Below are 27,687 nucleotides of genomic sequence, written 5' to 3'. Positions count from 1 at the left end.
TCTGAAATCTCTTATTATCTGTCCTCATCACTGTTACATTATGTTCAGCCCTAAATATAATCAGAGGTCATAGTAAAACACATCTGCAGTGTGGGAAAAGGAAGCTTTCTGAGCTTGTTCTTTAATGATGGGAAGACTTCTGTTCCCAGATATACTCCTGCAAAACATTAACAAAAAGGCATTAGTACAGTTCTCTAAGTGGGTAGTATCTGGATAATGTACTTGTCTCCAGATGCCTGGCAGATTGTTTTTGTTGAGAAGGAAAAAGATTGCAGACCTATTTGTCACCTAAGGTAGAGGTTTTGTGATTGTTTTCTTTGCTTGCATTGTCTATGTGTCAGCCTGTCTGTGCTGTGTTAGTGTCAAGATTCATTTCTGCTTTGCTTGCTTGCTTTGCAGTGATGGGATATCTCCTGAAGAAGGATAGGTATTTCTTGGTTCAGTAGATATCTCTGCTATTGCATGTTGTATCCAATTAATCTTGTGTGATAGACAGATTCAACACTTTGATCCTTGCACTTGTCCCTAGCTGAGAGATTTTCTGCACATCAAGTGTGTTTAGCATATTCAATGAAAAACAACCCAAGCAACAAGCCACAAAATATATACAAATTATCCATATACACAAAACCATAGATGTTTTAATCATTGATGGTCCTCGTTTGAAGAATTTTATTTTCTCTGGAGACCTGAAATACCAAACACAAATAACAAATTTGGCAAGAAATTAACTTCTGGGCACTCTGTAGACATTCTTTCCTGATGTAAGATTTTTCTACCAAATAATACCTGGTTTGACCTCTTAGTGCTGAATGATGTATCCAGTTACACAGTTACATAAATGCTTTGACCCTACGCTGTCAGAACACAAACTCAGATACATCAGTTACTTACCTATTCAGATAGATAGGCCTGGATTATTTTTCTTGGCATACATAGCTTAAGGTAAGTAGAAAAATCTGCCTATTATACCATTTTTCCTTTGTTATATGAAGGAGAAAGTAACTGTCTTGCTGATTGGTTCTGTATGTAGATGACAAAAAAAAAGTGATATTTTTGCTTGCCATGGTGGTGTTGTGTGTAAGTGATAGTGTATTCACTTTTTTCATTGTAAAATCCTTCTCATTTGATTCTTGTCCTCTATTGCTTGCTTCAATATTTTAAAAGTTAACTTTAATTTTGGTTCATCATTGTTAGAGCTAAGCTCTAATGACAGAATGCCAGAAGTGTGACTGTGGGTCTGTGATTTGGGGTTTGAAGGGGGTGGGTTCCCCCTTGAGATGGTAGACTTTTTCTGCATTAGAAGAGTCAGCTTCTATGAAATACTCAGAGTAAGTTTAAACAGATGCAGTTGAACTGAACCTTCCTCTTTTCCTACCTTTAAGAAACATTTTTCAGGATGAAATGAAGGTGTACACAGGTAATAAGTTTTGCTCTCTAAATTCTCTGTTTAAGATCTGCTTTGCTTCTGGGCTCATTACGTGGCTTTGAAAACATCAAACCTGAACACTGGACAGCCTTAAGTCTCTTTGAAAGTCACTATAACTTTGGTATCCAGCTGCCAACATTACAGTGGGCATATGGGATGTTGGTGTGTCTGAGGTTTTATCTTTGATCTACTCATTCTTTGCAGTGATCAGTCACAGATGCCACCAGAAGCAAAGCATAAGTAAGACTACAGTAAAGTGGAGGGAGGCCAGAGCTCAATGACCTGACTTCACCACCACTTTTCCAGCTCCATTTTTCACCTTCCTCTGCTTTTGTAGTCGTAAACATTGAGAATAGTATTTTCTTTTTTTTTTTTTTTTTTTTAATTATTTGAACTGTTCTTCAAGAGTAGAAAATTTTATATAAAGAGATCAGGAGTTTGTTGGATATTAAAAAGTTTCACTGCTTTATAGTTAAGATTAGGCTTGATAATCTGTAAATGACAATGCATTTGGAAGTTAGAGAAAAAATGAGTGGATGAGGATTATTTCAGGAATCAGTCCTCACAGTGGGTAGTGAATGTGTTTCAGACTTTGTTTTGTTTCAAGATTTAGGTTTAGTTTCTATTAAATTCAGTTTTCTAGATGGGAATGATTCTTCCTTTCAAAACCTGTAGTGGGTTTGTGTGGCAAGATTTTCATAGTAGCGGGGGCCGAAGGGATGGTTTCTGTGAGAAGCTGCTGGAAGCTTCCTTTGTGTTTGACAGAGCCAATGCCAGTTGGCTCCAGGATGGACCTGCTGCTGGCTTAGGCTGAGCCCATCAGTGATGGTTGTAGTGCCTCTGGGATAACTGGCTTACAAAGGGAGAGAAAAGGGAACCCTGCAGAGTAGCAGCAGAGAGAGGAGTGAGAATGTGAGAGAAGCAGCTGCAGACACCATGATCAGTGAAGAAGGAGGGGAAGGACATGAAATGGTCCAGCTGCCAGAGCAGACATTTGTCTGCAGCCTATGGTGCAGACCATGGTGAGTCAGGCTCTCCCTCTGCAGCCCATGGAGGAGCACAGTGAAGCAGATACCTACCCACAGGCCATGGAGGACCTTGTGCTGGCTGGAGCAGGGACCCTGTGGAAGTTTATGCTGGAGTAGATTCCTTGTAGGATCTGGATCTATGGATCTATGCAGAGAGAAGCCCAAGCTGGAGCAGGTTTTCTGGTAGGATTTGTGACCCTGTGGGGGACCCATCTTGGAGCAGGCTGTCCCTGAAGGACTGTACGCTGTGGAAGGCACCCACGGAAGTACAGTCTGTGAAGAACTGCAGCCCATGGAAAGGACTCATGTTGGTGAAGATTGTGGATGACTGTCCGCTTTGGGAGAGAGTCTGTGCTGGAGCAAGGGAAGAGTCTGGATCACAATTCCCCTCAGGCAAGGTGTGAAGTACTGACTGCAACTCCCATTCCCTGTCCCTCTGCACCACTGAGGGGAAGCTGGTAGGAAGTAGTAAAGTTAAGCCTAGGAAAAAATGGTGGGAGGATGGTGTTCAAGAATTGTTTTTATTTTCTCATTACCCTACTCTTATTTGATTGGTAATAAATTGAACTAATTTCCCCAAGTCAAGTCTGTGTTAGCCATGAGGTAATGGGTGAGTGATTTCTTCCTGTCCTTAACTCAACCCATGAGCCTTCCATTGCATTTTCTCTCTCCTGCACAGCTGAGAAAGGGAGTGAGAATGCTTTTGGTGGGCACCTGGCTCCTAGCCAAGGACAGCCCACGACAACCAGTAGCATGACAGTATGCTAGTCTGTATGTAAAATACTTTAATAAGTACAACTTACTGCACAAGCTACATTTGATCACTGCTAATGAGGGATGGGTACAGTAAGCTTGCATGCTTTTCTGCCAGGTTCATGCTACAGTAAGTGCAATTAAATGTGTGGTGCCCAATGGAAGAAGAGAAGTGGCACATGCAAGTTAGTGCAGTAATGTCACTTCTGATCCAGTGACAAGCTCTGCAAGAAGCTAACAGCTCATTATATGCTACTACTTTGGGATGTTCTTACTGTATATGCTTTACCAAAAGAATTCTAACTTTAGTATTGAAACTGGTGAAAATCTTGTGGAGCCAGTTTCTCACATTAATGTAAATGTGCTAAAGCTCCCTGACCTTACGGAGTTATATTTAATCTAACACCCACGGAAAACCTGCTTGCAAGCTCTCGAGTTACACAAATGCAAGTGTAAATGATGCTTGCAAAGTTATGCTGTTATTGAAGGCAGTCTGAAAATCAAAACGAGGCCTTTGGCTTTTATATGCACTAATAGGGACCAAAGATAATTAGAGGACTCTGTGGAAAATACGACAATCCTTTTCTAGTTTGAGAATGCTAATTCTGTTTAATATTTCTTCTAACTTACTCTGTCTTCCTCTTGATGCAGACATGTTTTGTAAATAGGGTTTTTTTTTACAATATTTTGCATTTTTTTTTGAACATAGAAGGACTTAAAGAATGCTTCCCTTGGAATATTACAAAATGGTATGTTTTTATCTGGATGTTTTTAAGTCCTAAGATTCATCCTCTTGCTCCTGACTACAGTCTTTCTTATAGTACATAAAAAATGTTTTCATGCCTAAATTAAGATTCTTAGAGTATTTTTTTGTAATTATATGAAGAATATGAGGACCTCAGCATGTCTTAGATATACATGTCCCTGATATCCCAGAATTTTCATGGTCTCTGCTTACTACCATGGTGGAGAAAAGGCTGAGTTACTCTATGCCTTCTTTACCTTGGCCTTTACCAGTAACAGACTTTGAGATCAGAGGGAAAGTCTGGAGGCAGACTGACCCTTGGTGGAGGGGGAACAGATTAGGCAGCACTTAAGCTGCACATATAGAGCTCCAGGGTCTCTAACAGGTTATGGAATTCGGGAGAGGTTTGTGTAGACTAGAGGAAAGTGAATGTCATTCATTTTTGAAAAAAGGGCAAGAAGGAACTCTCTGGGTGTTCTAGTAACATCTGGGGACCTGCAGGTTTGTCAGCCTTCCCTCAGACCCTGGGAAGGTGGTGGAGCAACTATCCCTGAAAGGTATCTCCAAACACATAAATGACAAGAAGGCAATTAGAAGTAGTCATAATGGACTTACAAAGGGAAAATCATGCTTAACCAGCATGACACCCCTCACAATGGTAGTGACTAGCTTGGTGCTTATGTGGAGAGTATTGGATGTTGTTTGCTTTAATGTTGGTAAGGTTTTTGACCCTGTCTTCCCTAACATCCTCACAGACAAGCTGACAGGGTATGGATTAGATACATGGGCAGTGATGGATTTAAAACTGAACAACCCAGCCCAGAGGGTTGTGATCAGTGGTACAAGGTCCATTTGGAGGCCAGGCATTAGTGGTGTACCTCAGGGGTCCATACTGAGACTGGCACTGTTCCACATCTTCATTAATGACCAGGATGATGATGCAGAGTGTACTCCTGGAAAGTTGGTAGGTGATGAAAAACCTGGGAGGAGTGGCTGATGAGCCAGGGGATTGTGTGCTGCCATAGAGAGAGAGATCTTGGCAGTCAGGACACAGAGGAGTCTCTTAAAGATAAGCTCAAGGAAGTGCCAAGTCCTGTATCTGGAGATACCTGAGAGTAAACTCTTGCATCATTACAGGCTGGAGGCCATCTGGTTGGAAAGCAGTTCTGCAGAGATCTTGGGGGATAACAAGCTGACCATGAACCAACAAAATGTTGTTGTGGCCAGCAGCTTCCTGGGCTGCATTAGGAAGAGTGTTGCCATCAGGTCGAGATCCTTCCCCTCTGCTTGGCAGAGGTGAGGCTGCATCTGCAGTGTTGTGTGCAGTTCTGGGCTCCCCAGTGCAAGAGGGGCATGGACTTACTGGGGTAAGTCCAGCATAAGTCCATAAAGATGATGAAAGTTCTGGAGCATCCTTCCCATGAGGAGGGTCTGAGAGAGCTGGGACTGTCTGGCCTGGAGATGAGAAGGCTCAGGGGTATCTTATCAATGTGTATAAATACCTCATGGGAGTGAAGATCAGGGAGACAGATTTTTCTCAATAGTGCCCAGTGACACTATGACAAGAGGCAGTGGGCACTTGGAAGTGAATCGGAACACCAGAATATGCACTTCTGCTGTGGAGAGCATTGACCCAGCATGGGTTGGCCAGAGAAGTTGCAGAGTCTCCGTTCTTGGAGATAATCAAAACTGAGCTGGACATGGTCCTGGGCAACTGGCTCTACATGCACCTGCTTGAACAGGGTATGAAGATACCAAGAAGTCTGTTCCAACCTATATGAGACTCTGATTCTGTGTGTTCCTTTCTTCCCCTCAACTAACCAAGATGACACCCAGGTCATTCTTGACAGTATTGTTGCATTGTATGGTTTGTGAAATATGTTGGAAAATGAAGCTCTGAGCTGTACCTGTATTAATTACCTAACAGTTAATCTCCAGCACAGCAATTAAATTTGAAAAAATAACTCGTGGAAGAAGCTGTAGAAGGACAGAGGCACATTTGCCCTTTCACAGAGGTATAGCTTTTGACTCTGTGATTCTATCCCAGGCTCGTTAAAGTGTCTTTTTTCTAAAAGCATTTTTTTTAAATGCAGAATATTTTCTTCAGAAACAATTTTTTACCCTTACAGGTTTCCTCTGTTAAAAAAGAATCAGCATGTTTTCTGATGGAGACTGCTGACTAGAGCATCCGTTTTGTGTCCCTGCAGATGACCTCTCTAAATTAATCGATCTCAGTTCTAATGAGGTGACCTGTTTAAAATAGCTCTCTGCCGGTGTGTATTTTCATGTCTTTGGCATTTAAACTTTGAAGTGCATCTCTTCCTGTGATGTTTAGAAATTATCTTTTATTTTCTCTTCAGATCTTTCTGAAAAATGTTGGTGCTTCAGCCTGGTATTGGAAACCGATTTTGATTAAAATGATTTTAAATATAAGCCCCCTTTTTGTGGTTGGTTGTAACTGGTTCAGTATTGGATTTCTCAGGGTCAGCACCTAAGCCAGGCTGTGCTTCCCCGGCTGGGCAGTGCATAGCTCAATGGCTTTTACATTATGCTTTGACCACACAGGGGTGGAGCAGATCACTGCTTTCCTAGGTCAGTTGCGCAGTTACGTTTTACAGGATGAGGTAAAAAAAAAGTCTGTGTCTGGTAATTCAGAAAAGCTGTTGTTAAAGGATAATCAGTCCACATAATGCTTTGCATTCTGCTGGATGCTTATGCATTGGATACTACTAAACTGCATGCTATTTTCATGGATAGAAAAAGAATTAAAGAATGGTTGAACTTTTATGACACTTTAAAGATGCACTAGCTTTGTATTTTGTGGCTGCGTGTGTCCACTCACACTGTGTGTGCTTACATGTTGGTTTAAGAAAATGTGTTAGTTAAAGAAATACATGTTAGTTAAAGTTAGTTTATGTGCTCCTAAAAACCTATTTAATAGTTACATAGAACGGCTAATGAGGAGAAAGAGAAATATAGAAAGGATATTGCTTTCTGAATATGACTGCTCTTCAGTTCCTGTAGCATAGATTGTAAACTGCTTCCTTAAATTCTTTTCCTTGGAAAGTGAGAAAAGAACAGTTGTCTGCATGTCATTCACTGAAAGTCACTAGTGTGTTGATGACTGTAATAGCAGAGTTGTGGTTTTTTTGGTGACCTTACACAAGTCCTTAGAATAGGGATAGTTAGGGTAATTAAGATTTTAGTCTTTACAGTGTGCTCATTAAACACGACTGATCTTAATGTTACATTGTGCTCATCCTCCCTGATGATCAGAAAGGCTTTCATTTAGAACAATGCCAATGCTACTTTAGTAAGGACCCCAAGTGTCCATAGGGTGGCTTGCTCTGACCGCGGATGTTTTGCAGGGTAGCAGAGAGGGGTAATTTCACACAATATTCTGAGTTGGTTGCGATTTTCTTAGTAACAGTTAAGAGGCAAGGAAAGCATAACATCTATTTCACAAAGAAAGAAGGATAGAAGGATTTTCTGGCCCTGGGTAAATGTGCAGTCTTTGGGAGAAAAAGAAAATTCTTAGTAAGTAATTTAGTCTGCAGACTGGTAATGGGTAATTTGTTTGTTTTCTGATGCTGTTAGCAACTTAAGGCTACGCAGCTGTTATATGTTCATGTAAAAGGATATTACCTGCTAGCATGTTCTCTTTCTGTCCTCTTTCTGTCTCACACTTGTGCACACTCACACAAATTTGTGCCCCTTTTCTCCTCCCTCCTGGAGAACCGCCGATCAGGATATCCTCTGGGAACAGCAGCACCATTTCCCAGTTGGAGCTGCGTGCATTTAAGCTCACTGATCTCAATGCCATGTGACTGGAAACGCAAGGAGCAGATTGCCATCCGGTGCACACTCTCCAACCCCTCAGATAGCAAAAAAAAAAAAAAAAAAAAAAAAAAAAAAAAGAGGAAAAGAAAAAAAAGAGGGGGTGGGAGTGAGGAGGGGAGGTTCCCTTGCTTTTTTTGTAGCGCTGTTAATTCCTGCTGGAGCTTGCTTGCTGCTGCAAGCTCGGTTCATGGCAGTAACAGAAGCAGCAGAGCCTATTCGGTAGCTCACTGCTCTCAATGAGGTCAAGCTGGATCAAAGGGAAGCCTCCTGTGGAAGCATCTCCTGTAAGTTCTGATACTGCTTTTTCTTGGTACGTCCAAATAAATCATAGCCTGTATGACTCTGCCAGACTTCAGTTCTTTATCCCTCCCTGACTGATAATTTTGTGTGAGGTTGTCAGGTTTTATGTTAATTGAACTTGTCAGTGAGGCGTCAGTTGGGTAATAATGCTGTGCATTTTGGGAGAAAAGGGCTTATCGTTCTCTCCTTTTATTTTCCGAGGGAGTGGGAAGAAGAAAGTGTGGTTTTGTCCTTTTGAAAAGCTCCAAGCTGTTGAGGTTACAGCTCACCAGATTCTGTTTTATGTAATCTACATATTCTACTTTCTAAATAAAGCAGCTGTAAAGTTACTTGCAGATGTCATTGGGTTTCACCAAATAGCTATTCTTTCAGGAATAGCTACCTAAATATTTAAGTAATTAGAAAAAAATAGAGAAAGTACTTTATTCAAATCTTGGAAACCTCTTGTAACTTAATTTCAAAGAAACTCCCCTTACACAAGCTGCAGTTCACCTGAGGGGTCTCTAATGTGATCATTCAGAAATATTCCTTTGAAACCTAATTCTGGATATTAGCTGGTTTTAGTGAAACTTTTCAGTTGCGTAGGCTTCCACAGTGAGATGAAAAATTTCTTGTTTTATGTAATGAGCTAGCTGTTCCTGCAGAAATGCAATTTAGCATGAAAGAATGCTAACTTTTGCAGGCAGTGTTGTCTCATTTACAGCATGGAATCTTTGGGCAATAATGTCATGCTGGGCTGTAATTTTTCATCTACATAACCCAGTTTTTTTTTTTTTTTTTTTTTCCCTTGAAGTACAAAAAGCTTACTTGAATACATATCTGGAAGGCTTGCAGAGTGGTTTCAATGGATTGAGCAAAGTAACTACCACCTCTTTGGATTATTGTTAGTTATACATTGTAAACCCTGAGGAAAAATAAAATATCACAGTCATTATCCCTTTTGCTGTAAAGTTCTTCTTGAAGGGACTGGCATGGTGCCTGTCTATTGATATTCAGCTTGTATTTTTGGAAACTCAGCAGCACGGGTGTTGTGCTGTAAGGTGATGAAGTGTTGCGATAGTTATAAAGAGTTATGGCACTGCTCTACTTCCCAAAATCTAATGTCTTTGGGTTATTTTCAGAAGTATGTTCTTTAATTGTAGTTGTCTTTTTATCTTCTTTAGTTAGTATCTTGACTTTCTGAGATATCTAACCTTGAAATTGGATAGAGAAAGGAAAAAAACTGTGAAATCGGGTCATGCAGCATCTGTGTTGACATGAATATTTGCTGGGGAGATTTATGAAACAAACTTGAAGACTCATTTTCAACTGCATATTTCTATTTAATGAAAAGATGACTTGTTACTTAAATGTGCTATGAGTTTTATCTGACGTGACTGCAGTATAAATATGAGAAGAGAATGTGTAAATTAGCATCTCATACTTAATACTCTTATTCTGAGGAAAGGATCAAAATGCTTTATGAACCCATCACTGGATTTTTAATTTATTTTGACTTTGTATCTTTTCTTAGCTTTAACAGAGGCTGTCTTCAGTTCCATCGAGACAGCTCCATTTTTTAATACATATAGTAGGGAGAAAATACCCATTCTGTATCTTTTTGTCCAGATGGTGACCCTTCTTTTCATTTCAGCATTCAGCTTCTGAGTTGATCCTAGTTGAAGATGAAATGACAGATACTGAAGATAATGAAGAGGAGGATTTAGGAGTCATGGATGATCAACGCAGTGTAATTCTCCATCTCATCTCTCAGCTCAAACTTGGCATGGACCTTACCAGGGTATGAACACTGTATCTCTTTCATATTTGTTCGCTGTTGTTTTTTCTTCTCATCCTTCTGTGTGTTTGTGTGCACAGCCAGTTCTTGTGAATGTGTTTTGCCCCTGTGGACAGCCAAGTTTTCCTCTTTATAAAAGTGTGGTCCCAGAGAGCTATGGAGTGCTGTCTCTTGCTAATCAGGCTTTCACATGAAGTGACCACATCAGGTATTTTAGAGATGGAGGGGGAGGGAAAGGAAAAAGAAGAAGAAAAAAACTCCTTCAGAACTCTTGCTTATTTTTTTTCAAGTCTTTCAGAGCAACCGTATGTTGTGTATGTAACCCACAAGTATGTCAGGGTGCACTGGGGGTTTGAGGAACAATAATGGCTATTGTATGGATGAAGGATATACATGTTCACATAACTGCTTTGTGGATTGGGTTCCGTTTAATTGCAAGTCAGCTTCAAAAAAAAAAAAAAAAGAAACACCATGATGGTAAAGAAATTACAGTCTTCAGTGTATCAGTTCTTGTCTGTGTTGAGCAGCTCAGCAGTTTAACCTTCTGTGCTTTCTTCTGGTCCTAGAACCGGTATTGTCACAAGCTTATCCATACTGATACAAGCAAAGAAATTACAGTGTCTGAGAAATTTTTCCTTAAGTCCTTAGAGTTTTGGAAATGAGGTAGATGTTAAAGAAGCAAGGAGTGCTTCTTTTTGAATAGTCCTGTATTCCAGTGAAACCTTCTCATGGGGCTTAATAAATAATCAAGGAGATATTTGTAAATATATGGAATATCCTTTCCTTGCACAAGGGTTTTCTACCTTAAAATCCCCCAAATAAAACTTCTATTGTCCACTTCTCACAACTAAGAGCTCATTCTGACACCCTCCACAAGTAATACAAAGTTTGGAAGGACCAGAGAATTTCTCTGGCACATGAAGCAGTTTTGCAGGAAGTTGTTCTCATGGGCATTTTGATATTCTGAAGAGTTCATATGCTTTTCTTTTTTTTTTTTTTACACGTTAATCAAAAACTATAACTTTCTTACAAAATAAAGTTTTCTCAAAATTGTTTTTCTGCTTCCTCTGGAACAATTGTCAGTGTTTTAAAATAATTACATTTTTAAGACTGAGCAATCCTGTGTTCTGTTGCTGAGTAGCTGCCCAGAAATGAATGTTTTATTCTAAATAAAACAAAAGTTTCATGATTTCATTTTGAATAATTTATACCTGTCACTTTTTAGTACATCTGGGGTTATATGCAGTTCATTTTTGGTTTTGTTTTTCTTACATTCTCACTTTTTCTTAACTCTTCCTCTTTTCTGTGTTGGTTTTCTAAGGCTGTCTGAGTCTATAATGTTCAAACTAGGCCAAGATTTCTCATCCATGGTTCTTGTGTCTCCAGAACATTTTGTCTTTGGCAAAAACCAAGATTTTTCTTTCCTGATTTTCACTGTCATCTTTTTGTCATGGCAGTGTAGGCAAAACCCAAAGACACACAGTTAATATAAGTAAGAGAAATTCCTGTAAATAAGAGAAGAGTTGACACTTATAAGACAAACATGAACATAAATACATATATGATAACCTGTTTCTTACATAGTGTTCTTAGAGCACAATTTTTAAAGATAATGATGAATGTTGAAATGAGAAGAGGAACAGGCATATGGCAGAGTTAGATCTGTTTGTAGTCTGTGTGATGCATGAATACACATATGATAAGTATTAATGAGACATGCCACATGTGCACATCACTTTTCTGCCCATTTTGAGGATTAAAAAAAAATACAGGACAGCTGGCTGCTTTTTTTATCAACTTTGCTTACTGGCATGAGGCCCTTAGGGCTGCTGACATGTGATGGTAAAGCTGGGTTTGTTGGCTGTACTTCTTCCCATTTTTCATTATTCCTCTGAAAGTCAGATTTCAGAGCACCTTGATGCTCATCACCTTCTGCTGGAAGTAGTTGTGGCACAGTAGTTGCTAATATCAGAGGATATTTTTACATGTTTCCATTTTCCTGTGCCTTCTTCCCTAGGGCTGTGTCTTTGGTTCATTCTGAGAGCTGTGGATTGCTGCATGATACTCACATGAACAAACAGCTTTTTCTGAGCCCTTGGTGGTTTTGGGTTCTGGATGCATGAGCATTACCTTCACATTCCATATCACAGGAAACAGCATCTTATCTTTCTGTTAGCCATGGCCTTGCCTGTGCTGACAGCAGTTTCCCACAGTGAAAATAGCCACATTTAATGTTGTGGAGGTGCTTCACTTCTGGAATGTGTCATGCTGCTTTACTTTTTAGTGAGGAGTTAAGGAGTAAAAACTACTGTGAAGGAGAACACCTGCAGTGAAGCATCAAATCTATGTGGGGATTTGCTAGAATGGGCTAAACATCATGGTGGCCAAATAGACTTCAACAGCTGCTAGAGAGAGTTGGGTGGGGAGCAGTTCACAGGAGCAGAATGTGGTACACAACTGATGCTTCAGACTGGGATAGGACTTTCAACTTCATTTAAAACTAGAATTGCTGGGGAAAAAAAAACAAATTTCTAAATTGTTTGTTCTTCAGACTTTTAAAAAATAAAAAATAGTGCCCAAACCCACTGACAGCCTTTGTTGGCAAATGGCATCTAATGAATCGCAGTTAATGCTAACAGTTTGTACAGATAGGTGATCACTCCCCTGCATTCCCTTACCTTCCTTTACAGTTAGTATGTGCTAAAAATAAAGGGTTGCCATTCTTTGTAAAAGGGCTGCCAGTAATTCTGCAGAATATCAACCTGTTGTAAATTAACATTGTGGTATGTTCATGATGTCATAAGTTTTTACTTTTCTTGCCAATATTCTTTTACCTTGCAATTTTAAAATGTAAGTGGCATGAAAATAGCTTGTTTTATTCCCACAGTGATACAGATTACAGATTTACACCTCTAAGAGAAGCATATCTCAACATGAGGTACCTTGGCTGGATTTCTGAAAAAATTAGGGAATGATGCTGAGACCCATGTTTTTCCTCACAGTAAATAATAGTGGGGATAAATACCTCTATTCTTAAGACATTGTGCTCATTTTTCTCAGTTGCATTCAGATCTAATTAAGTGAATTCAAACCTAGGAGATTATAATCAAGTTTTCAACCAGTATTGTCTTTTTAACCTCAATGAAAATGGAAGAATGCCTCTTAAACTGCTTTCTTTAAATCTGAAGCCTGAGAAAGAGTAAGAATAGATTATTCTAACATTTCAGAATGCAGTGAGATAATTTTTTTGCTTCAGACTTCAGCAGCTTGGTATTTATTCTAGAGTGTTTCTTTTGTCCAATTGGTTGTCATGCTGGCATTTTCTCAGAGGAAAAAATTAGTCAGTTTTGACTTCTTCTGCAATTAAAAAAAATTCATAGTCCTGTCCAAAGCCAGCATAAAGAACATGGGTCCTAAGTGTATTTTTCTGGACACTTCATTCTGTCTGGCTGCAGAAGAGTTGAAACCCTCATTCCTTTAAAAGCTGGAGTGCTAGCACAAGTGCACAACAGCCCAGTGCTGGCAAGAAGAATGCAGTACACTTGCAAATTAGTTTATTTTTATTTTTCTTATTTCTGCAGAAATCAAGATAGGGCTAATTAAAAAAAAAATATTGGTGTGATTTTTTTTTTTCCACATTGGTGTATGGTGGTGTTGCATATTGAAACTTCGAGGCTATGAGATTATTTAATAAAAGGCAATGTTTTGTAGGCATATTTTGTAATACTGCAGTTGTGTAAGCTTTAAAACTCATTTATTTTTATTTCATAGTTCTGCCTCCTTGTGTGGAAACAATTCCATTATTCAGTGGATCCATTCCTGCCACAATTAAGGATGTCATTTCCAGCTTAGTTGGGCTTTTAAAGCAAGATCATTTGAGCTGAAGTTCAGGCGTTACTCAGATTTTAAATTGATTCTTGAAACTCAATAATTAGAGTCCAGTGATACATCACATCTCATTTAGAGGCAGTGCTGCTGTAGCTGTGTTAAGCAAAGCACACATCTAGAACTTAAGGGAGGAGGTACCAAAACTCTATGACCACCACAGTGCGATGAAACCACAGCAGTCTTAGTGTTGTACCATAAAACCTGCATCATCTGAAGTACGGTCTGCAGTTTTCTTCTCCTCTGTTTGTGCTAATAAAGGTCACTGTCTTTAGAGAGAGGCTCTTGGACGTAGTGAGATGCAGAGTGCTGTTTATTCAAATGAGTTTGCCCTTTGAAGTCTCTGCAGTGAACTCGCAAAGGCACTACTGGTATTTCTAGACAGAAGTTAGGGAGATTTTTTTATATGTTTTGCTGTCACTTTCCCCTTTGGTAACCTGATTTTTTAGTGTACAGTTTATGTTAAAACGAGATCCTGAATTGAGGATCTCAACTGCTGAATTGCATTTTTTAAATATGATATTGGATAATGAATATCTGGTCAGAATGAGAATGCTGCAAATAAGACAGAATTGTTTAAAGAGCTAAAAATAAGAAAACTTTACTGGCGTTTCACTTTGCCTTCAAAGTTTTGGATTTCATTTTTGAAAACTACTCTCCTCAGCCTGCGACTGTCACACCACCAGGACTGTAGGCTGTCTTTAGCACTCAATCTGCCCCACATAGTGTAAAATTAAGGTCCTCCATCATTCAGGGCCTCAATAGGATGGTAGCAGAAATCATGTGGAGTCCTCAAGGCTTAGAGAGTAGAGTCAGAGGAATATTACAGATGGAACTTTGCTTGATTTATGTCTAAACTTGTAAAAAATATTAGCCTATAAAGGACTGTATGTGTGTAAATATAAAGTACAGAAGGAGATAGCCAACAGGCAGATAAGTTACCAGACACAGCAGCTCTCTCTTTTTGCAGGGAGGTACTGTGACTTGCTGTGCAGCGGTAAAGACTGTTTGAGCCACTGTGACTGGAATTCTTGTTCTTGTTTACAAGTTCTCTTTGAGAAGGGCTGAATGATTAATAAAAGTTTGAAAACTTCAGTTTCATTATCCATGGGATCCAAAAAGGCTGATCTGTGCTTTGGTCCCACTTAGAATAGCAAGCTGGACCAGCAGGGGGAAAGCAAATGTGTTTGTGACAAACAGTGGCTCCCTGCCTGCTGTAAATAACCCTTTCTTTTGGGAAAGGGAAAAAGTAAATACAGTGAAAATTTAAAGAGGAAAGCAGAAGAATTGCTATAATGGATGACAGCTCTTGGTTTGTATCTGGCATCATTGAGCCATTTGGATTCACATAAGATAAATTTGTGTGTGACTGAAGTTCCTTTTGGTCATGAGGGAACAACCCTTGAGCTCCCCTGCGACAGACCTGCACAAAGTGGGGAGCATGGGGGAGAAAGAAGGGAGAGAAATAAATTATGTCCCTTAGGCCTTGTTTGCCTTGCAGTGCCCTCCAGGATGTTTCACTGGAAACTTCTAACAAAGTGTTATTGTGAAGTGAGTGACTTTGGCAACATCATTGCTAGAGAAGGCCTTTGAGACTGTATCCAAATCACTTGGGGCTGGCTCCCTCCAGGGCAGACTGCCTAGTGCTCAGCCCCAGGTTTTTTTCTGGGCTCATGGGAGCCTCTCTATACCCATGATATCAATGTAATGGTTTGTGCAGTTTTTGTTTAAACTTGTCCGAAATAAAGCGAAGCCATGCAGGGGCCCACCACAGTGAAGAGGGTGTGCCATGGGCTTGAGGGAGTTAGGAGATCTTGGGGATGGCAGGGGATTTGACTTGGGAGTTGTGGGGGGACATGACATATGATGACAATGGGGGAGTGCTTTCTTCCCTACAGCCTCTTGGGAAGGCTCCTGGAGATGGTTTTATACTTGGAAATAGACTTGATATTTGGTTGTGGTTGGATCTCCTTGGGTTGGTTTGTTAGAGGCTGGAAGGGACCTAATCCATGTAGAGTGGGCAGTCAGTGGCCCAGGAGTGAAATATAGAGCACAGATGTTTGACAGAAGGGATGGATGTACCCCTTACATTCTCCACCACTTAGAGGTTGGGGATCGGTATGTTCATATAAAATACTCATCTTCTGGTGGTTTGGGAGGGTGTGCCTCTCCCATTTTGGAGGGTTATGATTAGTTTGGTTTGTTGATGTTTGGTGTACATTAGTTTATATCAAATAATGCTTTTGTGTCCTGTAAACAAAGAAAACAATGGCTGGTTTATTAACTGAGAGGAGAGGAAAAGGTGGATTTCCATGTACGTGGAACAGCCCATCCCTGTTGTGTGAGCTGCTCTTGAGAGTCATAATGAAATAGGAAGCAGCCTGCATGGGTATCAAGGCCACTGCTTATTTCCTTCACTCCTTATTTACACTGCAAAGAAAATTAAATTGTTGTGGCATGAGAGGGAAATATGCTATCCCAAAATTTGGCCAGGTCAGAATTACAGCTGTCCTAACTGTTCTCTCTCCCCCTTTCCCCTCGGTAGTGTGATCACAGGGAAATCATACATGCCTTTGTCTGCTTTGCATACAGGTAGTGCTTCCAACATTTATTTTGGAGAAAAGATCCCTGCTGGAGATGTATGCAAATTTCATGGCCCATCCAGACCTGTTTTTGTCAATTGCAGCTGGAACCACTCCCGAGGAAAGAATTATCTGCTTTGTGGAGTATTATCTAACAGCTTTTCACGAAGGCCGAAAGGGAGCAGTTGCCAAGAAGCCCTATAACCCTATAATTGGTGAAACGTTTCATTGCTCGTGGGATGTGCCTAAAGATAAAGTGAAAGCATTCAGAACTAATGGTGCCTCCACGGTTTCTAAGGACTCAGCCAAGGAGCTTGGCCAGGATCAGTCCACGTGCTACAAGCTGAGGTTTGTAGCTGAACAAGTGTCTCATCATCCACCAGTATCTTGCTTTTACTGTGAGTGCAAAGAGAAGAAAATGTGTGTGAACGCTCACGTGTGGACCAAAAGCAAGTTCATGGGCATGTCAATAGGTGTTTCTATGGTAGGTGAAGGTAAGAAATGTGCTTTTATTCTACTTTTTTTGAGCTAATATTTCTGAGTGTCAGCAGAAACCCAAATGTTTTCCTACTTGCTCTCCCTCTGACCTTTCATTTGAACCTCATGACTGTTTGCTTTTGTGAAGTTTGGAATTAAAACTGTAGGGTTTATATAATGTTTTACTGTCCAGACAGAATGTGAAATTCACATTGCATATATGTGTGCTTATGAGACTCTGTTAATATGTATGGCCAGACTTCAAAAATAATTAAGTTATAATAGCAAATGACAAATTATAGCATATTCTGTGAGAACATTTTTGGTCACTTTTAAAGTAATATGGGATCTGGTGTTCACTATTGGAACAAAACAGTGAGAAGAACCACGTTTTTGCATAAGCCTAACATTTGTTTTTCATAGTTTCTGCAAAGAATCATGATTTCTGTAGTGTTTGCAAAGTTAGTGTGTTTTCATAAGCTGTCTAGAAAGCCACATGGTAGAGGTGTGAATCCTGATTTTCTATATCATACATCTGCAGTCTGCATTGTGATAAATCACTGCCCAACTTGAGATCAGAAATACAGGGAGTCATAACAAATCCTTAATGGATGATCTGAACTGATACACACACTTGTACCAGTGTTGTCACTGACTGTTAATGCATTGAGTTAAGTGTATTTCTAAGCAATTTAGTCTCTTTGGCCATTTGAGGGTAAGATGCTATGTATGAATTTTAGTGTTTTGCCTTAACTAGTTTTTGGACTGTAGTCTCAGAAGTATGAAGACAACTTGCTTCTTTTTTGTCACCATTATGTTAAATACTGTAGTATTAAAGGCAGCAAAAAAGTGGAGTGGGAAATGCAGCAGTTTGGTTTTGCTTATTAATAGCAACAAAATAATTATGGTGAAAAAATACAGGTATATTCTGCTATTTCCACTATGTAAAACTAAAGACCAGTGGAAAGGACTACAGTAGCTCCTTCCCTGATGGCAATATATTCCCTTTTTTAATAGAAGAAGCATGAAACCTCCTTACTACTGGTTTTGATACCCTTGTGATAAAGTCTATGTTAGCATGTGTGTCTCCTTCTTCCTATGACTTAGATATTTTGCTTTGAATATGGAGTTAAGGAAGTTGGGAAGGGAGTGTCAGAAGGGAAATTGGTCTGTCTGTCTGTGCCCTGCCTGTACTACTGCCAGCCTGAGTCATTGGCTTAACATTCTGCATTTTTCTGGTACATGTTCATTTCTAGTGCTCTTTTGCTCAGTGAAGGGAACTATTTAATGGAAATAAAATTAAACACAAAGTCACTTATGATTATGTAGGAGTAGGGAAATTTCTTTCTCTTGCTGCTAGCACACACAGTTCCCTGGGATTGGGGGTGTCTGCTATGGGGATTATTTAAGACTTCAAAGTCCTGATGTGTCCCAGTTTTGAGAGAGAAAGGGTCTCAGAATTAACTGCTTACTCACCCCAAGGATTGTTTAATGTGTGCTTGTGAGAATAAATTCTTCCCTCTACTCTTTCTTTTTTTCATGACCCTGGAGACATCCCAGGAGTGGAGGCGGGCTTTGGGGAACATCAGCAGTAGCAAATTCTTTTATTCCAAGGTTTGCTGCTGTCTTTGTGATGTGCATTCTGGGAGGAAGTCTGGGTTCACCAGTTTACAGTTACTATTCATCTTTTTGTTCATGTAAGCAGTGCAAGAGCAGGGACATTCACAGTCACAGCATTTCTGGGAAGTGATGGAGACACTTCAGTGCAGCCCAAGCGTTTCTGTTGCATGTTGAGGACTGGCATTGGGCAGCAAGAAGTTGTACCCCTGAGGCTTTTCTATCATCTGAAAACAGCAAGCCTAAGCCTGACAGCCTTAGTTTAAAATGCCAGCTTTGCAGTGCAGTTCCTTCACTTGAAACTGCACTTTCTTTAATTTTTTTGTTTATTTATTTTAGGTCCAGGGAAGTCTTCCTGATTAAGTTGGTGTGTGGATTTGTCAAGCTGTGCAAAAATTAGAATCTACTGCAGATGCTTCTTTCTTATGTGCTGCATAAGTATAAATTCTGTAGTAGATTGAGGTCAGTGTGAGTATCAGGGAACAGATTGCTGAGCCAACAAAAAGGAGCTGTTGGACTAGAAGTGTGGAAAACCTAAGCCTGTATTTACATACCTGGTAATGCAGGGCCTGCTAATTTTTGTAATGTGAAATACAATTTGGAATTTTTTTTCCTTGTGGATAGGGAGTTGTTAGAGTTGCAACATTTCATATGGGGTGGATTAATCTAGCGAAGTTAGTGAGTTGGGCTGTGGAAAGGTGCTGTTAGCCAGAAGGCCCATTAAGCTACTTAAGGTAGGTAGAAAGTAAAGTTAGCTCCTTGGAGAAACTTTCACATAATAAGGTTGGCTAGTAAGGTTGTAAAATCTTATTTTAATATTTTAAAAGCAGATTAAGTGAGTTTTTGGGGAATCAGAATCACTGATCCTACTTTTGATGAGAGACAAATTAGTATCTCATGGATCATCAAAATCTCTGGGTTTTGATTGTTGTGGGGTTTTTTTGATACTGCTCATTGGATGACCAAACTAATAATGTGCTATTGTTGGGATTTTGTCTTGTCTCTTTCTCCTTTTTTTTTTTTAATTGCCCCTCATTATGAGCATTCAGCCCTTTTTTTGCCTGTTGCTGGAGTTAAATTGCATACATGTGGGGGCCTTTCACTTTTTTGTAAGACCAGAAAGGATTTTAGATGTGGCACCATGTTACTTGAAAGACAGTTTCCTTGATGCCTCTAATATACCTGTGTCCATTTGGAGACTTGGGTTAAATAATTCTGCTGTTGGTACAATATTAGGTTCATTATACTACAGATTAAATCAGTACTAATTGATATATGGGAGGGGGAAAAAAATCCTTCCCAATAGAGTGTTAGAGAACTGTAATTAATGTTTTGAATAATTTAGTGTTAGTGAGTGACCATCTTGTTCTAGTCAAATATGTATCAGAACAGTTATGTTTGACCAGGTTGCCCAGAGAAGTTGTGGATGGTGGATGTCCCATCCTTGGAGGTTTCCAAGGCCAGGTTGGATGGGGCTGTGAGCAACCTGATCTAGTGGAAGGTGTCCCTGCCCACAGCAGAGGGTTTGGAATGAGATGATTTTTAAGGTCCCTTCCAACACAGGCCATTCTATGATTCTGTGATGATGACCAGAAACTCCATTGTAGCCTGCATTGCTTGTAATATTGATTACAAGCAACTGGTGTGTTTTGAAACTTTGCTCTCCACTGAACAATACAGAGTGTCCCTCCAACAGTTCATTAAAGCTCTTTCTACTGCAGCTGGCTATTTGCAGAAATAAAGTAGTACTGAATTTTTGGACCTATAGTGTGTAAAGAATATGGTAATGTGTCTGAGGAGGCTTTGAATCGTATTTTTATAGAAAGTCCTTAGACATATAGAGCACATTGCTTTTTATGCTTTTTGTTAGAAGGTGACGTAGAATGCCATGGAAATACAAAGGTTTATAAAGGAATTTACAGAATTAGGGGATTTAAGGACGTTATGGTCTTGGCACACAAAGGCTACAGCTCAGTGTCTCAGTGGTGTGATTTTTTGTGTGTGTTGCACCTCAAAGTGACTAAGTTGTTTTTTTTTTTTTTCTGTCTGTGGGTTTTGTTTGTTGATTCAAAGTAAGTATCAGTTGCAGAGATGCAGAGCAATTGGGAGAGCACTGCTGGAAATCCATGTGGGGAGCTGTTTTATATGCTAGCCTTTCTTCATCTCTGGTTATGCATGGTCTAAATCTGGCTTGCTAATGAAATCTTGAAACTTTTATTTGCTGTATGACAAAACCCCCATTCTTCAGAGTAGTCAGCACTGAGTTTCCTCATGAGAAAGCCACCCAGAATAGAAAAGAGGGTATTTTGCATAAAAGAACTTAGGTTGCATGTGCAGTCCCTAATTCTGGTTAAAGTTAATTATGTACTAATGAAAGAGTGAGGGAGGAGATGAGGCTGTAATGAACAGGGTCGCATTAAGATTTAAATTAGCAAAGGATGAGAAAGTCAATATAAATATTTAATGGTTTTTGCATGGTCCATAGGATGCTTAAACAGGTACTGGTTGTGGGGTAAGGATGCTGTGGTGAGTACACCTCAGTGTCAGCCGTGCCCGTTCCTTCTCTGCTCTTGGATTTTGGTTCAGAGCAGCAAAATCCAACAAAAAGTGTCATCTTTGATTTATGGGTTAATTTTGCAGAGAGCATAAAGTACATTTAAATGGATTGCTGTGTATCGTCAAGTGGCTAGTTATGTGTGGTGTTTTCACTTCTGCTATTTTAAATGCTTTAAAAAGTAGTGAGGCATAGGCTTCCAAAAATTATTTTTTCTAAATTGAAAATCAGCTTGAAAAGATCTGATTGGTGGGTAAAAGGTTCAGTGCTCTTTCCAGGGTAAATTTAAAAGAAAGGAATTAATGTTTTTTCCTCTCTCTTTTTTTTTTTTCTTCTGTTCAAATACATGTATGTGCATGTATTAATAAATGTACAGGTCTATAATTTCTAGTACTGAGAAATGAGTGATTTTTTAATGTATCAGTCCCAAAGCTTTATTGCTCCATTCAATTAGAGCTACCTAAGTATTTCCCTAAGTACTCATTTTGCGTTAATATTTTTTAGCCCAGTGTTTTTAGAACCGTTTTCATATAGCATGGCACTCATTACTTAATTTAGCAAATGGTTCCAGTCTTTGAAAAATGAGCAGTGCTCAGCACAGCTGCCTGGAAGGTTTGAGACAATAAGAGCCCAGTTCTGGCATTTCCTGTTTTCCTGTGGAGATCTGGGCAGTTGGTGATGCACAACACCCGTGTGGGGCTCATCCCACATGTAACTTGCTCCTCTTCGTGTGTTATGAGAAACACAGACAGGGTGAAGAGCTGCTTAAATGGGGAAACTGCCCCAGGCCCCTCGTGTCCCACGTGCCATTCGTTGTTCAGATTGATCTCCATGCAGGCAGTGGGAAGCATTAAATCCCACATGTTTCTTCTGCAGCTTATTGATCCAGAGCCTCCTCTGGGGTTTTTTGTCAATATGTGTTACTGGGAAATCAATTCACAAAGCTGCAGCGTCAGTGAGGGACATGTAAGAGTCAAACTGAGAGAGTGAAATGCCAAGCCCATCACTTCCTTTTAATGCAGGCTGAGGGGTCATGGATAGGGGTGTGACTCTGAATACATTGCTGTAGTTAAAAGGAGGAGTAAATGGTGTTGAGGACTTTTCAAGGGGGAATTTCAATATCCTGCAATGGTTTTTAACAAATTCACCTTTCTCTGTAGCATTTTTCCCTAATAAACCAGATTACTAAATCCACTGTTCCTCCCAGAGTACTGGTCTGGTGTACTCATCCTTCCATTATTGTTGCCTATAAATACTTTTTGATTTTTTTAAAGGAATTTGAAGTTTTTGAAAGAAGTCTTTGATATGAGAGGAAAAAAACTAAAAATGGGAGAATATTCTGCAGCTTTTCATGTGTATTTACTTATAGCCATTTTTGAACTAAACTTGAATCATCCCTTACAGCAGGGAAACAAGGGAAGAAAAATAGCCTGTGTATTTTCCAGCAGTTGTTTTTAAAGATCAGTTGCAATGTGATGATTATAAGCAGATGTTAAAATGTCATGTTGTAAAGTGACTGTTAGCTTTAAGTTAATTGGCTTTTAATTTCTCAAGATTGACACTTGGCAGGGTGGGGAGTTACTTCAAACTGTGATACCGTTACAAATGTTGAATCTCAGTGTAATTTTTGGCTTCCTCTCCCTTAAGGGAGCACAAGTCTCTATTCAGATGTGGTGGTGCAGCCACAGCATTTGTGGTGCTTCACTTAAATGAGATTTTGCATGTGGGCTCTGAGAACAATGGAATGCAAAACAGTCAGGTTAATACTAAAAGTATTATCAAGTCACGGGTATTTCAGATCTGCCCTTTAATCTCTTTAGACTGTAATTATGGAGCTGGAGTCATATTTCAAGTGAGATAGCACTTCATTAAAACATGTATTTATTCAGGTGTTCAAGGAATTCAGAAAATATGCTACCAGTGCTAAAAATACTGCCAAGAGAGCTGGGTTCAGTTTTTAATATCTACCCTGCTGTGGTGGTTAAATATTTACATTGAAGGTCACTGCTGCTGTTTGCTCTCCACTTTAAATGTGCTTGGCAGCACTGCAGCTCTGAGCCCCTCCCACCTGACTAGGGAGAAAACGCTCTTGATCCCATCAGGGGGACAGAGGCAAACCTATAGTGAGCGATAAGGAAATTGTGTTTATCATACATATCAGTTTCCTCTCATGTGAGGAACATCACATACAGTGATGGTCAGAGGAGGATGGGAGAGGGACTTTTTACAGGGGCATGTAGCAACAGGAAAAGGGAGAATGGCTTTCAAATGAAAGAGAGGGGGTTTAGGTTAGATATTAGGAAAACATTCTTTTCTGTGCAGGTATTGAGGCACTGGAACAGGCTGCCCAAAGAAATTGTGGATGCCCCATCCCTGGAAGTGTTCAAGGCCAGGTTGGATGGGGCTCTGAGCAGCCTGGTCTGGTGGAAGGTGTCCCTGCCTGTGGCAGGGGGGTTGGAACTGGATGATCTTTAAGGTCCCTTCCAACCCAAGCCATTCTATAATTCTACAATTGTTCTCTATTAACTTAATGTTATTATGGCATCCATTTAATGGTTTGATAGCCAGAGTAGTTTTTTGAGTAAAAGTTCTTCCCAGATGCGTGTCCAGAGTGAGTTGGATAGTTCAGCCTTCCTGTAGTGTGTTCAGCTTGGATGTCTCTGCAGGTGTGAAGCCAAGGAAGCTTGAGGCAAAATGTGTGTGTGTGTTCTGGCTGTGTCCTCCTGGCCTTTCACTGCTGGTGAGCGCTCAGCACGTGACACGAGGAACTTGTGTTCCAAGGCTAAATGATTAAAGGTCCTTTTAAGACATGGCTTTTCTGTGTGCTTTTGCACTCCCAGCTCCTTGTGTCAGGCCTGCCGGAGTGCATGTGCTGGCTGTGTTACTGCTGGGAGGCTAAGGTTGCAGAGGTTCTGAGAACAACCACATGAAGCTGTTCTGGTTTGCGAATGTTTTCCTGTGAAATAGCTTCAGAAGGCAGAAGTGACAAATTGCAGAGTTTCCTGTGCCTGTATTTAGTTTTGTTAGCTGGAGCCAATATTCAAGATCAGGGCTCTCTTAGAGCTCTGTGCTTTTAATTTTGAGTGTAATTGAAATTTGTGTTTCCCTGCAGTGTTAAAGGCATATTTTCATATTGGCAGCAGTAGTATTGTCTTCCTGTTTAGTGTTTTTCATCATTAAATGTGAGATCACTTTGAAAAAGTAGTGTCAGTATTCCCTTAAACAGATAGATTAATCAATACCACTAACAGTGTGTTCTTCCCCTGCCTGCCCCAGGGTGAAGGGAAATGGGCTCAAGCTTATCTTGCTACTAAACAGATGTCAAAATAACTTTCCTTTTTCTTTTTTTTTTTTTTTTTTCCAAATATTTCTGTGTTCTGAGTTCTGGGTTGTGATAGGTTATTTTCAGTCCTTGTTGTGAAAAAGTATTTTCAAGGCTGTCATTTTTGCCTTTAGGCAGTTAGTAAATGGGACACATAAGACTGTAAAACTCTAGTGAAAAATACACTGCAGACATTTGGCATGATCTAATTCTGTGTGCAAGGTTTATGGTGCTCTTTTCCTGGTCTTATGTCCTGGTCTTATGTTATCCTGAAGACCAAACTACAGTTTTTATGGGGATAGAGTTGTATCCTTTGCCCCAGGGGAAGCTCCAAAGGTCTGATCAGGAAAGCAGCTTTCTTTGTGCAACTTCCAAGTAATGCTGAAAAACTGCTGCTGTTGTGTGTTGTTTTTAGTTACAGCCTCATAGTGCTGAGGGTGGAGGAACCTATACAGAATGAGATGGAATTACCAGTAATTTTCCGTGCCTGGTAGAGACATTGGACTTGGTGCTAGTAGAGCAGTGGCCCTGCTGGGCACCTCTTTGATTATGCAAGATTTTTTTCAAAGCCTGTGTGAGAAACCAGGCATTTGGAAATTAAGGAGCAAAGTTAATGGGAAATTCGTAGATGCCGTGTTTTCTTGTTGTACCCACAGAGACTTAGAGCCTTTCATAGCATCGAGAGGGAATCAGTGGAGGACGTGGCTGTTTCTAACTGAAAGGAGAAGTGAACAGTCCTTTGGCCATGCCCATATTTTTTCTTGAGGAAGATTATGATATGACACTGAGAGCGCATCTGAATTTTCAGTATGGCTTTTTAGGTGGACATTCTATGTTTATCCAGCTTTTAACAATAATACAAAGTGAGGAATCCAGTCAGATTTTCTGAAAAGTTGTTTGGTAGCATGCAGGACCACAGAATACACAGTCAGATGGGATGCTTTTGAAAATGCTTGTTGGAAGAAACTTGTTCCAGAGAGCAGAGTTTCTTAGCAGACAGTGCTCTCTGTGGATGTGCATTTTGATGGTGGTAATTGGACAGTGACCATCTGGTCTTATCAGAGAACTTTTTATCACCTCACTTTCTTCTCTTCCTGTGCAGGTGTTCTTCACTTGCTGGAACACGAGGAAGAGTATGTCTTCACCCTGCCCAGTGCCTACGCTCGCTCAATCCTTACCATCCCATGGGTGGAGCTTGGAGGGAAAGTCAACATCAATTGTGCCAGAACGGGCTATTCTGCCACGGTCACGTTCCACACCAAGCCCTTCTATGGAGGGAAGGTCCACAGGTACAGCAATTACTGTCTTACTCTTCCTTACCTACTGCTGGATTTCGGGGGAGAGGCTCTTGGGCATCTGTTCAGTTCTTCTGTTGCAGTATTTTATAGACAGATAGCTGAAGTTCTTTTCCTATTAGTGCTGGAGATGACTTAGAGCTCCAGGGCAGTTTATTGTAGCAATACATATTATGTTGTTTAACTGAATTGGATGTATTTCTCTCATTAAAATAAAGTGAATGTATCTCTCCAGGCTTTGTTGCTTGTAAAAGTTGCTGTAAGTGTAGGATCAGAAAAATGTAAGTGGAAAAGGCGATATTTCTGCTACCCCAGCTGCTGCTTCTGTGTGAGTCTTGTAGATGAACTGGTGTTCCAGGTGGAGCTGAAAAGAGGAGAGAAGGAAAAGTGTCACTGCCCATAGTGGTAGCTCCCTACTGGGTACTCCCACCTCTGCACTGAAATTGCAGATGTTTCTTTACCTTCTTTGATTCCCTTTTAATAAGGGTGTGAAGAGGCACTGTGCAAGACAGCCTCCTGTCTTGCTTCCATGTTCAGATTGATGTCCCAGTCATTAACATCAGATCCCTTTCTTGTTCTGCTGTGGACTGTTGCAGTGTCCAGAGGAGACTGTGCTTTGCATGGCTACCTCTGTTTTATTTCAGATGGTGTAACTATTTTTCCATATGTGTATCAACCATTTCAATGTTGTGTTCAGGTAAATGTCCACGTGGGGCTGTTTTGACAGGGTTTTTCTTTAACAGTTGTAGATTAATAATTGGTGCCATCAGGTTGAGTAAAAAATAGGGGGAGTTGTGCTGCATTGCTTCAGTAATTAAAAAATTAATTTTACTTTACATGGCTTTCTAAAGCACATGTGTGCATGCTCATGGACACATACACAAAACTCCTCCCTGCATTTCAGTCCTACCTGTTTATTTTGCTCACTCTCAGACCAGTTCTTTGACTGATGAGGTGGCTTTAATCATTGCCCCTCAGCAGCTGAGAAGTGAACTTGCAGAGCTAAAGAAGAAAACAAAGATACCCAAAGTTTTTGACACAGGTCTCTGACAGCATTATGTTCAGGCGTGAAAGTATCATGTATTGAAAATGTCACATCAATGTCAGGGATTGTTTTTCTGGGTGCTGAGGTAACCATTTGGTCTGGGCATGAGCTGAGTTATCAGAATTTTAAGTTGGGTTACTACTGTACTTAGCTAGAATGTCATTCCAAAGCTGTTGCAGTGTTAGAAGAGCTTTCCTGGGATGAGTCTTTCTTTTTTGGAGGCAGCATCACTACTTAGCTTGAATAATTGATTTGTGGAGGTAGAAAGCTACTTGCACCCTTAGCAAGGTAGTGCTTTCATGTGCTGCTAATAAATGATGCCAGTTATTTCTGTGGTCTGTTTTTCCTTCCCCCTTGAATTAGGGTTACAGCTGAAGTGAAGCACAATCCAACGAACACCATTGTGTGCAAGGCACAGGGAGAATGGAATGGCACCCTGGAATTCACTTACAGCAATGGAGACACCAAAGTGATTGACACCACCAAACTGCCTGTTATGAGGAAAAAGATCAGGCCCATAGCCAACCAAGGGCCGCTGGAATCGAGGTAAGCGCAGAAGGTTTGCAGTGCTCTCTTGAACTTTGGGAGGGAACAGAGCAGGGAAGCCAACTGCAGGTCTGAGTGCTGTGGTACAAAAATTCCTTGCTTCCTACAGCACAGAAATCTAGGCATAGAGAGCTGAGGCTGTGTATTGGTTCCTTGGAACATAAATTACACTGTAGTGACGAGTACATCAATTTTGTAGATCGGGAAAATGCCTGTATTTGTTTTAATGAGCATCTGGAAAATGGTAATGCAGTGTTTTCACCTGCTTCTTGAAGTGATAGCAACATGGTAGGTAAATCAGTCAGTTTGTTGCAAGCAATTCAAACTGGTATATGTATTATATGTTGCATATAATTGAAACTGGTGCTTCATGTTTTATATATTTTAGAGTATGTATTTGTATGAACATAAATAAAATGTGAGGCAGTATGAGATATAAAGACACACAGATGGTTTTGAGGCTCTTGGCACCTACATCATGTGCCTGACTCT

General features: G+C 40.2%; 1 protein-coding gene across 2 annotated transcripts in view; it reads left to right on the top strand.

Moving 5' to 3' along the window:
- Nucleotides 1-27,687, top strand: part of OSBPL10 (oxysterol binding protein like 10) — a 112,806-nt gene that overhangs the window by 80,245 nt on the left and 4,874 nt on the right. For both annotated transcript variants that reach the window (XM_053984114.1, XM_053984121.1), the window contains exons 7-10: nt 9,729-9,875; nt 16,350-16,833; nt 25,412-25,598; nt 27,013-27,195. In XM_053984114.1, coding sequence (XP_053840089.1) covers nt 9,729-9,875; nt 16,350-16,833; nt 25,412-25,598; nt 27,013-27,195 — 1,001 coding nt within the window. The remainder of the gene's footprint in view (nt 1-9,728; nt 9,876-16,349; nt 16,834-25,411; nt 25,599-27,012; nt 27,196-27,687) is intronic.

Source organism: Vidua macroura, chromosome 1 (genome assembly GCF_024509145.1).
Source record: "Vidua macroura isolate BioBank_ID:100142 chromosome 1, ASM2450914v1, whole genome shotgun sequence".
NCBI lineage: Eukaryota > Metazoa > Chordata > Aves > Passeriformes > Viduidae > Vidua > Vidua macroura.
Note: the sequence above shows the minus strand (reverse complement) of the source record. Positions and strands in the feature narration are given on the sequence as shown.